At 47.8% G+C, this 15,499-nt stretch overlaps 1 protein-coding gene across 1 annotated transcript; it reads left to right on the top strand.

Annotated features, from left to right (window-relative positions):
* Positions 1 to 3,643: 3,643 nt before the first annotated feature.
* Positions 3,644 to 15,163, top strand: PLET1 (placenta expressed transcript 1). The gene is made up of 4 exons (XM_008261353.4): positions 3,644 to 3,907; positions 9,104 to 9,305; positions 11,166 to 11,227; positions 14,154 to 15,163. Exons 1-4 carry the CDS (start codon positions 3,721 to 3,723, stop codon positions 14,435 to 14,437), a joined length of 735 nt encoding a protein of 244 aa, XP_008259575.2. The 5' UTR covers positions 3,644 to 3,720; the 3' UTR covers positions 14,438 to 15,163.
* Positions 15,164 to 15,499: the final 336 nt, after the last annotated feature.

The raw sequence follows: 15,499 nt of genomic DNA, 5'->3' as shown, positions 1-15,499 counted from the left end.
GACCTACTTACATGGCATATACTATAGATAAAAATATTTACTGAGGGGCCGATATGTTACAGCAGGAAAAGCTGCCACCTGTGATTCCAGCATGCTGGTGCCTGTTCATGTTCCGACCGCTCCACTTCCTACCCAGCTCTCTGCTAATGGCTTGAGAAAAGCAGCAGAAGATGGCCTAAGTCCTTGGGCCCCTGCCACGATGTGGGAGATCTAGATGAAGCTCTTGGCTTCTAGTTTCTGACTGGCCCAGATCTGGCCGTTGCAACTATCTGAGAAGTGAACCAGCAGATGGAAGATTCTCTCTCTCTCTCTCTCTCTCTCTCTCTCTCCCCCTCTCTGCTACTCTTCCAAATAAATGAATCCTTAAAAATATAGTTATTGAGATATAATTCATATAGCATAAAATTCCACACAGTGATGTTTAGCATATGCACCAGGTTATGAAACCCTCACCACTGTCTACTTCCAGAACATTTCCACCACCCCAGAAAGAAACCCCAAACCGAATAGCAGTCACTTCTGTTTGCCTCCTTCCCCTTGTCCCCAGCAACCACTTCCTGTCTCAATGGATTTGACTATGCTAGAGATTGCATACAAGTGAAATTATATCATATGTGGTCATTACATCCAGCTTCTTTCACTTAGCTTAATGTTTCAACATTAATCCATGTTGCAGCCTATGGTAGTACTTCATTCCTCTTACAAATGAATAATAACCTATTGTGTGGATAAACCACTTTTTTCCCCAAATGTTTATATTTATTTCTTTATCTATTTGAATGGCTGAGAGAAAGAAAGTGAGAGAGACAGAGAGAGATCTCCCACCTGCTAGTTTGCTCCTCAAATGCCCACAATAGCCACCGCTGGGCCAGGGTGAAGTCGGGAGCCTAAAACTCCATCCACTTCTCCCACGTGGGTGGCAGGGGCCCAAGCACATGAGCCATCATCTGCTGCTTCCCAGAATGCTTAGCAGGAAGCTGGATTGGAAGCAGAGTAATGAGGACTCAAATCAGCACTCCAATATGGGATGCAGGTGTCCCAGATGGTGGCTTAACTCACTGTGTCACAATGCTCACACCAGATAGATCACATTTTGTTCAGCCACTCATGAGTACATGAACATTTAGGTTGTTGTCATTTTTGGGCTATCATTAACAATGTTGCTATAAATATTCAGGTACAAGTTTTCCTATAGACACATTTTTAATTCTCTCAAGTGTATACATAGGAGTGGAGCTCCCAGATCATCTAGTAGTAAGTCTATGCTTAACTTTTTGAAGAAACACCAGCTGCCCCATAGTGACTGAATCATTTACATTCCCACCAGCAATGAGGGGTCAAAGGTCTCCATAGCCTTGCCTACATTTGTTATTATATGTCATTCTGATTACAACCATCCTAATAGCCATAAAGTAATATAATCATTGTAGTTTTCATTTTATTTCATTGAACATCTTTCCTTTTTTATATTTATTATTTTTTTTGACAGGCAGAGTGGACAGTGAGAGAGAGAGACAGAGAGAAAGGTCTTCCTTTGCTGTTGGTTCACCCTCCAATGGCCACCGCAGCCGGTACGCTGCAGCTGGTGCACCACACTGGTCCGATGGCAGGAGCCAGGTGCTTCTCCTGGTCTCACATGGGGTGCAGGGCCCAAGCACTTGGGCCATCCTCCACTGCACTCCCTGGCCACAGCAGAGAGCTGGCCTGGAAGAGGGGCAACTGGGACAGAATCTGGCGCCCCGACCGGGACTAGAACCCGGTGTGCCGGCGTCGCAAGGTGGAGGATTAGCCTAGTGAGCCGCGGCGCCAGCCATGAACATCTTTCCACACGCTTATTGGCCATCTGTACTCACATTTGTTTGGAGAAGGTATTCAAATCCTTGGCTCGTTTTTTGTTGAAAATAAACATTTCAAAAATATATTGTGGCAACGCTGGACACCATAGTCCCCTCCTTTCCCTGGGCTTGCTGTTTGTCTCGTGAACTCCCTGAGTGAATTCTATGAAGTCTATATTCTTCATCACATGTGACCCCTGGTGTCTGCTCAGTTAGCTTAGTGGTCAGCAAATGAATAAACAGAAATTTTCCTTAAATGTCTGGAACAGTAAGTCTCCCAATCTTTGCTAAGAGCTTCTGTGTGTGTGTGTGTGTGTGTGTGTGTGTGTGTGTGTGTGTCGGGGCATACCTTCATGGGTCAAATAGGCACCCTACAACTCTGCATTAGCCTCCACTCCTGCCTGTGCAAAGCCCTAAGGTCAGTCAGAGGTGAGAGTTTAGGATGTTTCCAAGTCCTTCCTGGGCATGTGCAAAGTCCTGCACGGGCACTTGGCTTTGCAGAGTTTTAGAAAAACGTATGAGCTTTTCAAAGTTCCATATGCACATCTCACTCCCCATTTTTTTTTCTTTTATGCTTTTTCCTCAGCCTCTTGTAAATTCCAACTGAACTCACTGCCTCAGCAAACTGCCATGTTTAAAAATTCCCCCTGACTATCTTGATAATTACCCTAGCAATAAGACTGTTCTCACAAAGGAAGTTGTAAAGTCAAATAAAGACAAGTTCTGAGAATGCAGTTTTACAGGAAACTCCCAAACAGGGATCCTCCTTTGGGGAAGAGGCTTTTTGGAAGCCTCCAAACCTGTTCTGTCCTCTTCCATTGCTTCTGATTCGCTGGTCTTCATAGCCACCAGCCTCAAGAGTGTCAGTTTCCAAGGCTACCGTGGAGCTGGGGTGGAGGGTGGGAGTAGGGCAAGCGAAAGTGCCACAGTGCTCCCTGTTCTTAAAGATATCCTTAAGAACACACTGAACCGTTTTTTCTTAAATACTCCCAGGTGATTGCAAGCGTTTGGTTAATTTGCACAGAGTTCTAAAAAATATTGATTTTGACCATTTTTTGCTAACATCCCCATTGCTTTTGTGAGGAAGTGGTTTTTTCAGAAATTATCACTTCATTATCCTGTAATTGCTTCTTTTGATGGAACACAAAGATTACCACAATTCACTTCCACAGTTTGTTTTGTTTTCTTTCTACTCACAAGGTACCATTCTTCTTTATTTCCTCCTTCAATGAGTAAAGTATAAAATTCAGAGGGGCGATATGAACATGTATTTTCTGATTTTTTAGCCGCTTCCTTGGGCTATGGTGATATGGAGGAAAATGTGGGCCAGAGATGTTTCTTCTAAAGAAATAAATAGAAATCCAGAAGAATACTCTATTTCTCTATTAGTCACAGACTTGTGTGATTACAGAAGCCCTGAACAGGATACATGGCATTTCAAGGAACGGGGGCTTTGTTCCTGGAATTCCTGCAGGGAGCGGAGCAGAGCTCCTGAACAGACCAGTTATGTGGCACTTACTCAACTCTGAATTTCACTTTGCTGGCATTCTCCCCTTTGACGGCTTTCTCCCAGTGGCGAATGCCGAGGTGAGTTTGATGCAAATAAAACCATGATCAGTGTCTTCCCTTTCTTGAGCAAAACCAGAATTAGTCAAGATACTTGGTGACAGGTAACGAGTGACTGTTGGCTCAATCCGGTGATAGCTTGAGCCAGATTCCAGGAGTCAGTGTGCTTGCAGGAGGGGTGGGAAGAAGATTTGCATGTGTGACCTCATCCAGGAGAAGCTCCAACCCCTGGAGCATATAAACAAGGGGAGAGTTGGAGGTTGTGAGTCGCACCCTGTTCCAGCTCTCCAGGCCCAGACCGCTGTAACTCATCAAGACCATGGCAGCCCTCTGCTTCGCACTGCTGCCCCTGGGGCTACTTCTACACCTTGGACTGCACTTGACTTCGGCCAGCTCTGTAAATTACAGTGACAACTGCACAGCCTTCGAAGAGGTTTCCATTACGACCAGCAGCCCAGGCATCGGGGCCTATCCGGATGTCTATGAAAGCAACACCATCTACACAGGTGAGTAGGAGCCACTCTCTCGGCTGTGTTTTGTTCCCTACAGGCAAGTGGCCCAGAACTCCAGAGCCTACCCATCTGCTCTTGCTTTCCATTACAAAAAAAATGTGTGTTTTAGCTAGATGGGCAGGGGCAGGGGAAGAACGGGAGAGAATGAGAGTATGTAAGAGAGTGAATGTGGGGGGTGAGGGGTATTTCTGCAAGTTCCCTGTGCAGACCTGGGCACAAGAGGCACAAAGTCCCCATACCAGAGTGACTGTGCTCCAGCAAGAGCACACTTGGAGCAGCTTCTCTGACTTAGCAAAATGGGCATTTTTATTTTTAAGGAGTAATAGCGCATCCATTTGATAAAGCAATGCCAACATGGACGACTGCGTACTGCACACCTCCATGAGGCACTATTTGCATCTGGTCTATAGGTGGAAAATCTGGTGAGGTAGACAGGAAAAGTGAGACTATCTCATCTTATATATGAGGAGTCTGAAGCCAAGAAAAGTTATTGACTTGTATGGGTCTCACTGCTAGTAAGAACCTGCTCTTAAAGCTTGGTCTTTCCTCTTTTTTTTTTTTTTTTTTAAGATTTATTTATTAACTTGAAAGGCAGAGGCAGGGGGAGGGGGTCTTTCATCCACTGCACACTGATTCACTCCCCAAATGGCCGCAATGGCAGGAGCTGTGCCAATCCGAAGCCAGGAGCTTCTTCTGGGTCTCCCACATGGGTGCAGGGGTCGAAGGTCTTAGACCACCTTCTACTGCTTTCCCAGGCTATAGCACAGAGTTGGATTGGAAGAGGAGCAGACAGGACTTGAACCATGCCCCTGTGGGATGCCGGCACTGCAGGTGGCAGCTTTACCTGGGCAGTGCTGGCCCCCGTCTTTTCCTTCTTAATCCAAGGCTTTTGTTAGACTTATCTGTTGGATCAGCCAAACCCAACATTAAAGGAAGTTACTTTCTAATTTATTTCAAAATAGCAGCAACAAATAGCATTTCATAAGGCGCTTTAAACGTATGAATGTATGCAGTCCTCCTAATGATCTATTAGACAGATTATTATTGTTCCAGTTTTATAGATGAGAAACAGAGGCAGAGTTGAGAAGTGACTGGCTCAGGTCATAGAGCTACTTAAACAGTGCAGCTGGGATATGAGCCAGCATTGTAGCTTCAGAAACCCTGCCCTTAACCACTGCACAGCTCCTGATTCTAGGAGCTTAGCGTGTGCTGGGTACTATTCTAGAGGCAAAAGCTATCATCCTCCCCACTTTACAGATGAGAACTGAGGCACAGAGAAGTTAAAATTTTACCCAAGGTCACCAGGATGTAGCAGAGCTAATATCTGAACCTAAATAATACATCTAAGATTTTTCCCAGCTTTGCCCAGCCAGCCTGTAAGATTTCAGGACCTGTCTTCTTAACTGTTGTGTCATCCCACCTCTCTTAAATGTCCAGCCAGCCACACACTGCAGAGACCACTAGGAGAGTAATCCACACTCATGGTCTAGAGTCTAGACTTAGGCATGTGGCCAACCACAGCGGGCTTACACACACTCATGCTGGCTTGGCTTCTAGTTTGCCATGGGGGCCACCACCAAGCTCTTGAGTCCCTAAAATGGAGCTAACAATGCAATGTCCCACCCCCTCAGGCAGTGGATCTTGTCCTACCAGGGCCAGGAGGAGAGCCCTGCAATTCAAGATGAGCAGCAGGTTGAATCTATGTGTGACCTAGGGAAGGCCTAGGGCAAAAGAGATTACGGCCCCTGATAGCATGTCATGAGGCAAAGGATCTGGCTACTGAAATGGAAGAAAGAGAAATCCATCATGTGAAGGTGCTGGGGGTGGGGGTGGGGGAGGAGACAGGGGAGTCTTGTGAAAGTGGGAAGACAGGAGAAGGAAGAGTCGAGATGAGCACTGGGGTGAAGGGGCAATCCTGGCAGCTACAGAGGCCTTAGGTGGAGCCAGGAAAAGGGAAGGAGAAGTGCCTGCACAAGCCTTGCACTTCCTCAAACTTTATCTGATTGCACCTCAGGGGGTGGGAGTCTGGCACAGCGGTTAGGACCCTGGTTAGGATGCCAGCTGGCTCCAGCTCCTGCCTGCGGTTCCCTGTCATGGGACCCTGGGAGGCAGCTGCGAAGGCTCAAGCACTCGGGTTCCTGCCACCCACATGGGAGACCTGGACTGAGTCCCTGGCTCCCAGCTCCCACCTCTGGGCTGCTGTGGGCATTTGGGAAGTGAACCTGTAGATGTAAGCTAACTTTCTGGCTCTCTCTCCCCCAAATAAATATTAAAAAAAAAAAAATCCCATCTCCAAAGAGAAACATGTGAAACCTCTGTGTTAGACTCGCTTACCACAGGAAAAACTTCACTTGAAAGTCAAATCCCTGCCCACAGGGATGGGAAGTAGATTCCACACCTGTGATCACACGGCAGCTTCGGTGACTGTCATGTAGTGTCATCACACAGGGCTCTGAGTAATAGCCACCTAGGTCAGCCGCTCTTCTCAACTTTGGCTTTGAAATTCTCTTACATTTCAAGGTTATTTCAACACCGGTGATGCTTGTATGAATGGCTCGGTGGGTATCAGTAGATAACTGCAACTCAGGCGCTCTAACAGGTTCCCTGCGTCAGATCCATTTGCAGAACAAGGAGACCAGCTACCTCGGGAGTGGGAATGCAAACAACAGGGGGAGGCCAGGTTCTGGGGGGGGGGGGGGTCCTGAAAGCCAGGTGCTGGGCACCATCATTAACAGAACAGAAGCAGAAGTAGAAATGTACACGTGTTTATTTTTCTTAATGTTTATTTATTTATTTTCATCTACTTGAAAGGCAGGGAGATGGAGAGAGAGAGAGAATGTATTTCATTTGCTGGTTCACTCCCCAAATGACCACAATAGCTAGGGCTGGTCCAGGCTGAAGCCAGGAGCCTAAAACTCAATCTGATTCTCTCATGTGGGTAGCACTTGAGCCATCACCTGCTGCTTCCCAGGACACAGTCTCACAAAGCTGGATCACAAGTAGAGTAGCCAAGACTCCAACCAGCACTCCTGTATGAGATGCAGCCATCCCAAGTTGTGGCTGAACCTGCTGTACCACAATGCCCACCCCAAAAAGTAGAAATGTTTGGGTGCTCTGAAAGAAGGACACTTTAGGGTTTGGGACAGGAGAGGGTCCCACTGACATGCCGTGTGATAAGTCTGCCCACAGCATGCTTCAGCGCAGCCCGAAGGAAGAAGAACCTCAGGCCAGAGATGGACAGAAGACAGGTGTCCAGGAGGGGAGAAACCAGAGTGAAAGGGGGCGAGCAGGAGACAGGCGAGCCAGCGCGCGTCCTGAGGACTGTCTGCGTGACACTATCCCTCGTCACCGCCACCGCACCATGACGCACAGATCTAGGCCAAATGTCAAGGGCTCACTGAACAAGTCAGGGCCAGCCGATCTTGACTGGCAAAGCAAACTACAGGAACAGAGAGATGTATTGTGCTAAAAATAACATGACAATGCGATTTAATCCAATATCCACCAGGTGTTAAAAGCTTTACATTCTCCTCTTTAAGCCTCCCAGGAACCTGTCCAGATAGGGATCAGGATCCCAGGTAATGAGGGATGACATCATCATTCCCAGACCTAAAACCAGGCTGTGTGCAAAGTGCACACTGAAGAAATGAAAGAGTGGGAGAAGGTGGACAAGGGGCGAACGGAAGCTCAGAGCTGACATGACTGGCTGCTCGGTCAGAACTCAGATCCAGGACCGTCTGACCCATGGTGCTGCATGATCCACTGTGTTTGCTTTGCAAAAAAAAGTCTTGGAAAGAATCTGGGGTGGCTCAGAGGGTCCTGGGGAAAACACCACCCCAGCTTTGAGGGATTCACTCACACGGGCCTTCTAAGGGAGAAACGAAGAGACCACAGTACTCTTAAAATTCCCTCCCCATTACCACTCTGAATGGCGAAACAAGGGTGGGGTGGGGCTCCCCTCTGGTTGCCTCAGTGACCCGCCCCTGAGTGGACAATGACCCTCAGGGGCCATTTGGCAAGTCCTCAACAGCTCAGACCAAGAGAATCAGCAGTGCTGGGACCCGGAGACAGGCTGTGCTTTTCCCTTCTGTTCGAGGAACACTTGACCTCAGGCCCACCTGCCCCGTTCACACCGCCTTCCCCACACTGCCCCTGGGAGGAGGGCCATGCAGGTTGATCGCCCTCTCCTGGCAAATGGGCTCAGTTCCGAGAGTTTGAGAGTCACTGCCGGAATCTCTCCTTGGGAGCGAAGGCAGTGCCCAACCAGATCTCTGCCCATCTTTCAGTGTAGAAACCTCAGAAAACACAAATAGCACTAGGAAGAAAACAAAGTCTCCCATAGTCCCACCGCCAAGAAATCAACACAGTTCATATCTTTCATTTTAGTTTTTTTTTTCTTTTCCAATTTTATATGAAAGGCAGAGAGCCAGAGAGAGACAGAGAGATCTTCCATCTGCTGGTTCACTCCACAAACGCCCACGACAGGCAGGGCTGGGCCAGGTCGGAGCCAGAACTGGATCTAGGTCTCCCACATGGGTGACAGAGACCAAAGAACTTGAGCCATCATCCACTGCCTCCCAGGGTGCACATTAGCAGGAAGCGAGATCAGAAACAGAGGAGCAGAGACTCAAACCAGGCACTCATATGGGAGACAGGTGTCCCAAGTGGTATCTTAACCACTGCCAAATGCCCACCCCTACAGTTACTATCTTGAGTTATTTCTTTCCAGGCTATCTTCAACTTCTTAAAAATGAGACCGGGAGTGGGCACTTGGACCAGTGACTAAGTTGCTAGTTGAGATGTCCACATTGCACATCAGAGTACCTGAGTTTAGTCCCCACTCTGGCTCCTGACTCCAGCTCCCCACCAATGCAGACCCTGAGAAGCAGTAGTGTTGGGTCCCTGCCACCCAGATAGGGGACCTGGACTGAGTTTCCAGATCCCAACTTTAGCCCCTAGACCATTGCAAACATGTGGACAGTGAACCAGTGAATGAGATTGCTTGCTTACATCCCCCCACCCCCGTGCCCCTCTCTCTCAAGTAAATATACTTTAACTATTTTAATGTTTTACATAAATATATACCAAGACCATGCTACATGCGCACACGCTTTGTGACTTCCTTTTATCACCCTCGGTGTCAATCTCCTGCCCCACGTGGCTGAGTGTCTTCTCTTCTCATCCTCCTAGTGTGGGTTCCTGTGAATAAAAACGTCAGCTCTGTGGTGCTGCGAGCCCTGGACAGTAACTACAACTCCGTGGGCTCCTGGCAAAGCCCAGACGAGCGCTGCAACGACAGTGCGCTGTACTACGTGACACCTGAAGACGACACGCCCTTCAGGGCACAGTGGACGGCTCCTGCTGCTGGCAACGTAACTGAAGTCGAGCTGCAGTAAGAACCCACCTCGCTTTGCTCTTAAACTTCATATTGGGGTTTACAGTTGCACATTGACCTTGGAGGACTGAAAATAGCAATCAGATGTGATGTGGAGAAATCAGCAGAGGCACTTCCTTCCTGCCTCGCCTTCTCTCCGTCCTTCTGTCTATGGGCGCTTACACACACATGCACACATCCCAGCACACACGCCAGCCGTGCTCAACATAAATGGAAAGAACTGGGCACCATTTCTGCTGGACATTATATTCAGATTGCAGCGTCTTTTAAAAATATATACACAGGTTACATAGATTCAATTGGGAAGTGGCTTGCTCACAGTGTGAGGGTTGTGTATAAAACTGGCTTCCTAGTGTCCCATGAAATGGACGCTCTCAGATTATGAGGGAGGCCACCTGGGGGCTTACATTAAACAGAACACCTTGCAGCTCTACTTCAGGAATCTAACACTGGGAGGGATTCATGTTCGCAGACCCGCTTCTCGTATTGAGGAGGCGGGTCTGACGGTGCGGCGGAGTCCACTGTGAACAGCCAGGTCTCTGTGGAAGCTGGTGATATCCACAGCGATGGGATCAAGCTCACCTGCCATGCCCTGGGCCTGCTCGGATTGAGCGTGCCCACAGAGACATGTCTGAGGGTAGTATTTACAGGGGCTGCTAGGGCCCAGCCTCGTGAGAACAGCAGGTGCTGAAGAGCCAGCCAAGGCTAAGGAGGGCAGAAACTTCCTCACATGTCACCCCCTGAAAGCCCACACCCTCCATGCAACAACTGATAAAGAAGCAAGCAGAGACAATCTGTCAGAGAATCGGCACAGTCCCGCTCACTGCGTGGGCTCCAAACCCCTCCCAACTGGCACACCTGTGACAACGTGCTGGCCTCAGCTGGCTCACATTGTGTGCATAAGGCCACTCAAAGGAAGAGGAGCCCCACAAACTAATGGAGAAACAGAAAGCAAGGAACCCCAGTATGGTGGGCACTGTGCAGAATAGGGCACAAAACAGATATGAAGAGGTCCCTGTTCCTGGGACTTAACAGTGAGGCTGGGGAGGTAAGACCCAGACAGAAACAACTTGAGGTTAAATGTCACTTTCTTAGCCTTCCCTGAATGCTCAGATCTCTGCTGTATGTTCTCATGACTTCCTCAACTTCATCAGAGCCCAGATCACAACTGCAACCAATGGCTGAACTCATTAGTTGACCACTAGCAATCTCTCAGATTGCCAGGGCCACGGGGTTAGGAGCCATGCCATTCTTGTTCACCCCCAAGTACAGTCACTGGCATGAAGGATCCTTTCATTAATTACTAGCTGAATGTGTGGATAATGCGCCTACTGCTAGAATCACAGCCCACCAAGCTGTACAAGTCATTTCATGAACATTACTCAACAATGATGTGTCAGGTGCAGTTGACACCAAAACTATAGTCAAGATGCTGGCCCTCCAGTGGGAAGGGAAGCCTACTGCAATTCAGTGCAGTAGAGGCCTGTGGGAGATCTCTGGGTTAGAAATCGTAGGGAGAAGCGACTTCCCAGAGAAGGTCCCCATTGAGTCTATAGGCAGATGTGACCAGGACAGGCATCCCATGCAGGGGACTGGCTGGAACAAAGACCAGAGGTGTGAACCAGTTGGAAGGAAGTCCAGGGTGGTGACCTTGGTGAGTATGGGGGCTGCGTGAGGCTCTTCATCAAGACAATGTAGAAGACACTGATTTTTAATAAGCAGCCAATTGAGCCATGGGGGGAGGAAGCACAAAGGGAGTGAAGCAGTTGGGAGGCTCCAGAGGCAGAGATGTGACTGAGCTCACAGATCCCAGAGACGAGGTCCTCACCATCTCTCTCCTTGCTTTGCCCTCCACAGAGCCTTCAGTGTGGATTTCAACAACACGGTCTTGTTTTCATCTCTGAAACTGGACAAAGGAGGTGAGTCCCTCTGCAGTCAATTGGCACTTTTGGCAGGAAACTCAGCCCACCTGGAAAATGACTGTGCATGCCTTAGATAAGATGGTCTTCCTAATAAGTGTTATCCAGGTGTCGCTTGAGTCTCCCAGCACCTTGAAAGCGATGTAAGATTTGCCCAGCTTCATATCGCCTGCCCTGTGGGAGACAACCCCTCCCCAAGATTTCTGCAGATTCCCAGGGGCCTTGCATTCTCACAGTCACCCGCGGCTCCAGACTCTAGCATCCCTAGGAGCGGTTCCTATTCAATACCACATAGACATCGATAGGAAAGTCGGCATCTTCCAGCTTGCAAAGCTTCCATGGGTATTGTGGCCTTTAAGTAAAGGGCTTTAAAGGACGTAGGTGTAGGGGGTGAGAAGTCACACAAAGAAGCACTGAAATCATGGAAATCTGGACAATTTCAATAATTCTTAAAGTAGCCTTGTGTGATACAGCACCAGGAATTGCCACTGGCTTTTCAAAGGCTGTAGCGTCCGACCTCACACCTTGCTGAGGCTGCTGTCTCTTCTCCCTTCTCTGTCCCATTTCTTTCTCTTACCTCTCTCTGGGGGTTTAAAAGCAATATAAGAAATGAGGCTCAGAAAAGGCAGGGACTTGCCTAAGGACACAGAGTCAGTGGCAAAACAAGGACTCCAGGTCCATATCTTAAGACTTCTTTCACTTTTTCTAGATTTACATCAAAATTAAAAGGATGGTCTTTTTTTTATGAAGTATTTATTTACTAGAGAGAAAGAGACAGATGCATAGGAAAGCTCCATTGTTGGTTCACTCCCAAATACACACAGCAGCTGGGGCTGAGCAAGGCCAAAGCCAGGAAACAGGAATCCCATGCAATTCTCCCATGGGGTGGCAGGGACCCAAGGACTTCAGCCATCACCTACTGCCTCCCAGGGTGCACATTACCAGGAAGCGGAAATTAGGAATGCAGCTGGCACTCCAATGTGGGGTGCAGGTATCCCAACCAGTGTTGTAATCACAAGGCCAAATGTCCGCCCCTAATAAGATTTTCAAACACAAGATTCAGAGGCCAACACAGCAGGTAAGTGTCCACTTAGGACACCTACAGCCCATACTGAAGGGCTTGGTTCAAGTTCTAGATACTCTGCTTGTGATCCAGCTTCCGGCTAATGTGCACCTTGAAGGCAGTAAATGATGCCTCAAGTGCTTGGGTCCCAGGCACCCACATAGGAGACCTGGATGAAGTTCTTGGTTCTTATCTTCAGCCTGGCCCAGACCTGGCTCTTGTGGTCATTTAGGAAGTGAACTAGCAGATGGAAAATATATATCTCTCTCTCTCTGCCTTTCAAGAAAAATGAATATAAATAAACAAATAACACAAGACTTAACCAAGAACCAGAAACATTAGTCTTTCTTGATATCCAGATACCAGGGCTTCCTCATGAGCCCCAAACACTGAAAGACATCACGCATACTGCCTCTCTTCCTGCCTGTCATATATTGCAAAATGTGTTCAAAGAGGAACATTATTTTCAACAAAATACATCTTAAAGTGATGATGCCTAATGAAACCATGATATGATGTTTTCTTTCCACCTATGAAAAGACTGGGATGTTATTTTCTTTCCCATTTTTAAAAAATATTTATTTATTATTTATTTGAAAGCCAGAGTTACAGAGACAGAGGCACAGAGAGAGAGAGAGAGAGAGAGAGAGAGAGAGATTCTATCAGCTGGTTTATTCCCTAAATGGCCACAACAGCCAGAGCTGGACCGATCCGAAGCCAGGAACCTGGAGCTACTTCTGGGTCTCCCACTTGGGTATAGGGACCCCAGCAATTGGGCCATCCTCCCCTGCTTTCCCAGACCATAGCAGAAAGCTGGACTGGAAGTGGTGCAGCTGGGAGGTGCCCATATGGGATGCCGGCACTGAGGGCGGCAGCTTTGCCCACTATGCCATAGCACTGGCCCCCCTTCTTCCTCATTTTTGAGCTGGTAAATTTAGGTAAATGCTTGGACAGAGAGGAACAAATGTGCTTCTAATCAGGACTCCTTAGCCCCACGCTAATAAAATCCAGTTAAATGAAGAAACATGAAGTAGTTGTGTTTGGACATTCTGGCCCCACGGGATGCCAGAGAAACGTACATCTTGAGGAAATGTTAAATGAGATCAGACACTACCACCCAACTGGAAGGCACCCTCCTGGTGGGTAGAAGACTGCGTGGGCCTGAGTCAACCATGAGACATCTCCCTCTTCCTCGTCCTTGCAGTTCCCTTTCTGGTCCACTCATAGCCTTGCAGGTACCGCTGCCCACCAGTTTCTCCAGGACTGGACAAGCCCCCAGAATTGAATTGTAGGCCTGGCTTTCTCTGCTTCTCTGCCAGACAACCTCCAAGAACCAATGTCTGCTCAGCACTCTGCATGTAAAAATAACCAGAGCCTCAGAAGCTGCAGAAAGAGAATCTGGTGTCTGGACAGGGCTCTTTCTGCTACCTTTGAAGCAGGGATGTCAGTTCTCAGCTCTGGGTAACATCTAGTTCCCGAACAAGCCCCTGAAATTAGCAAGGAACAAGAAAATCGTGCCTTTCTGCATCATATTGGACTCATCTGTTTAATATGATATTAAGGGCATGAAAAGGTTCAAGCATAGGCTCTCTACCCCAACAACAGATTCAACAGTTACACAAATTCAGTAGGTCTCCCTTTATCCCATAAAACTTGCAGACCTTAAGGGTAGAGATCTGCTTATTTTTGTTACTTCATACCCAGTTCCTCCAGCTGTCCCCCTGCTCTGCACACGTGTAGAGAAGTGTTTATTGGATTGTGCTCACGGGCTCTGGCTCCAGCATCCCATCAGAGCAGCCTTCATTCTTTAGTACCCACTCACCACCCAGAAGAGGTTCTGATGCCATGTTTTTTTTTCCCCAGTGATGACTACAACCTTGACCTCCAAGAGTTCCACAACTGTGACCTCCAGAAGTTCCACAACCTTGACCTCCAGGAGTTCTACCGCCTTGACCTCCAGGAGTTCCACAGCTTTGCCCCCCAGGAGTTCCACCGCCTTGACCTCCAGAACTCCTGAGAACCCATTCACAACCACAGCCACCACCACAGCCCCAGCCACAGGCTTGGCCCACAGAGCCTTCAGCAGCCCCATCGCAGGTGCCCTTCATATCCTGCTTGTCTTTCTCACCGGCAAACTCCTCTTCTAAAGACAACTAGGAAAACAGTCCTTCCCACCTCCACCACATCCTCCTTGGTTCGGTTCCCAATGGGTGCTTGGACACATGTGAGAATGAAGGCCTTAGGTGGCCAATGGTACAACCCCACCATTGCTTTGGACCAAAATGGACACCTGGGGGCACCCGTTGGTGGGTGTGCGTCACACAGATGCTCAGCTGGATCTTTCAGGGCCCAGATTCGGCTTTTTGTAAATACGTAGACCTGGCTCGAGTGTAACCTAAGGTTCTGCCTCTCGGTTTAACATGTTGACGGCCAATTCCACTGCCCAATGATTCCCCCACACCCCCTGACTATCTGTGGGTCTGTGGGAAGAATCCTTCCCTGCTTTCAAGATGACCTCAGAGTTCTGGCCAAACCCGCTCAGGTTACACAGAATGTCTGTGACTCAGGTGGCTCCACGAGGAAAGGAAAAGAAGGAATAGCTCTGGGGCTACTGGCGGCTTCCCATTTTATTTACAGAGCAGGTTCTGCAGAGTAAGAGAACAGGAATGTGCCTGTCTGTGCAGACACTGATAGGAAACCTTAGGGTATCAATGCAATATTTTTTTCTAATTCACACCACAAAAAATTATACTTCAGACAAAAATAATGAACATGTTAAATTCCAATAAAAGTCAAATGAGTGATCAACTTAAAATACAGAGATTATCTAATTGTATTCTGCTATGTGGGTATTAAAATCAACAAAATGGTGAGTGTGTGTGTTTTCTGGCCAGACCTAAGAGTAACATTATCCCAATTTTCATTTTCCTCAAGTACAAATTGGTCATTCTCCTCCCAGAGTAATTGCTGCTAAGAAATGGGCAAAATATAATATTTATAGTATGAAGTAAGTCAGAGGAAAACATGGTATCTCCAGTAATAACTTTATAATAAACAATGAAGTTTTCTTTTAATAATTATGCTAAATCCCAGGCTGCCAACATTCTTCTCAATCCCTAAAAACGTGTGCCTTTTTTAAAAAAAGATTTTATTTACGTATTTGAAAGGCAAAGTTACAAAGAGAAAGGAGAGGCAGAGAAGAGAGAGAG

The sequence above is a fragment of the Oryctolagus cuniculus genome, chromosome 1, assembly GCF_964237555.1.
Source record: "Oryctolagus cuniculus chromosome 1, mOryCun1.1, whole genome shotgun sequence".
In the NCBI taxonomy this organism is placed as follows: Eukaryota; Metazoa; Chordata; class Mammalia; order Lagomorpha; family Leporidae; genus Oryctolagus; species Oryctolagus cuniculus.
This window is presented reverse-complemented; position numbering and strand designations above follow the sequence as displayed.

What these genes read in the sequence shown, in the direction of transcription:
- PLET1 (XM_008261353.4), top strand. Translation starts at nt 3,721, where the DNA reads ATGGCAGCCCTCTGCTTCGCACTGCTGCCCCTGGGGCTACTTCTACAC. An exon ending in AAGCAACACCATCTACACAG is followed by an intron (nt 3,908 to 9,103) that starts GTGAGTAGGAGC and finishes TCATCCTCCTAG; the next exon opens with TGTGGGTTCCTGTGAATAAA. An exon ending in TCTGAAACTGGACAAAGGAG is followed by an intron (nt 11,228 to 14,153) that starts GTGAGTCCCTCT and finishes TTTTTTCCCCAG; the next exon opens with TGATGACTACAACCTTGACC.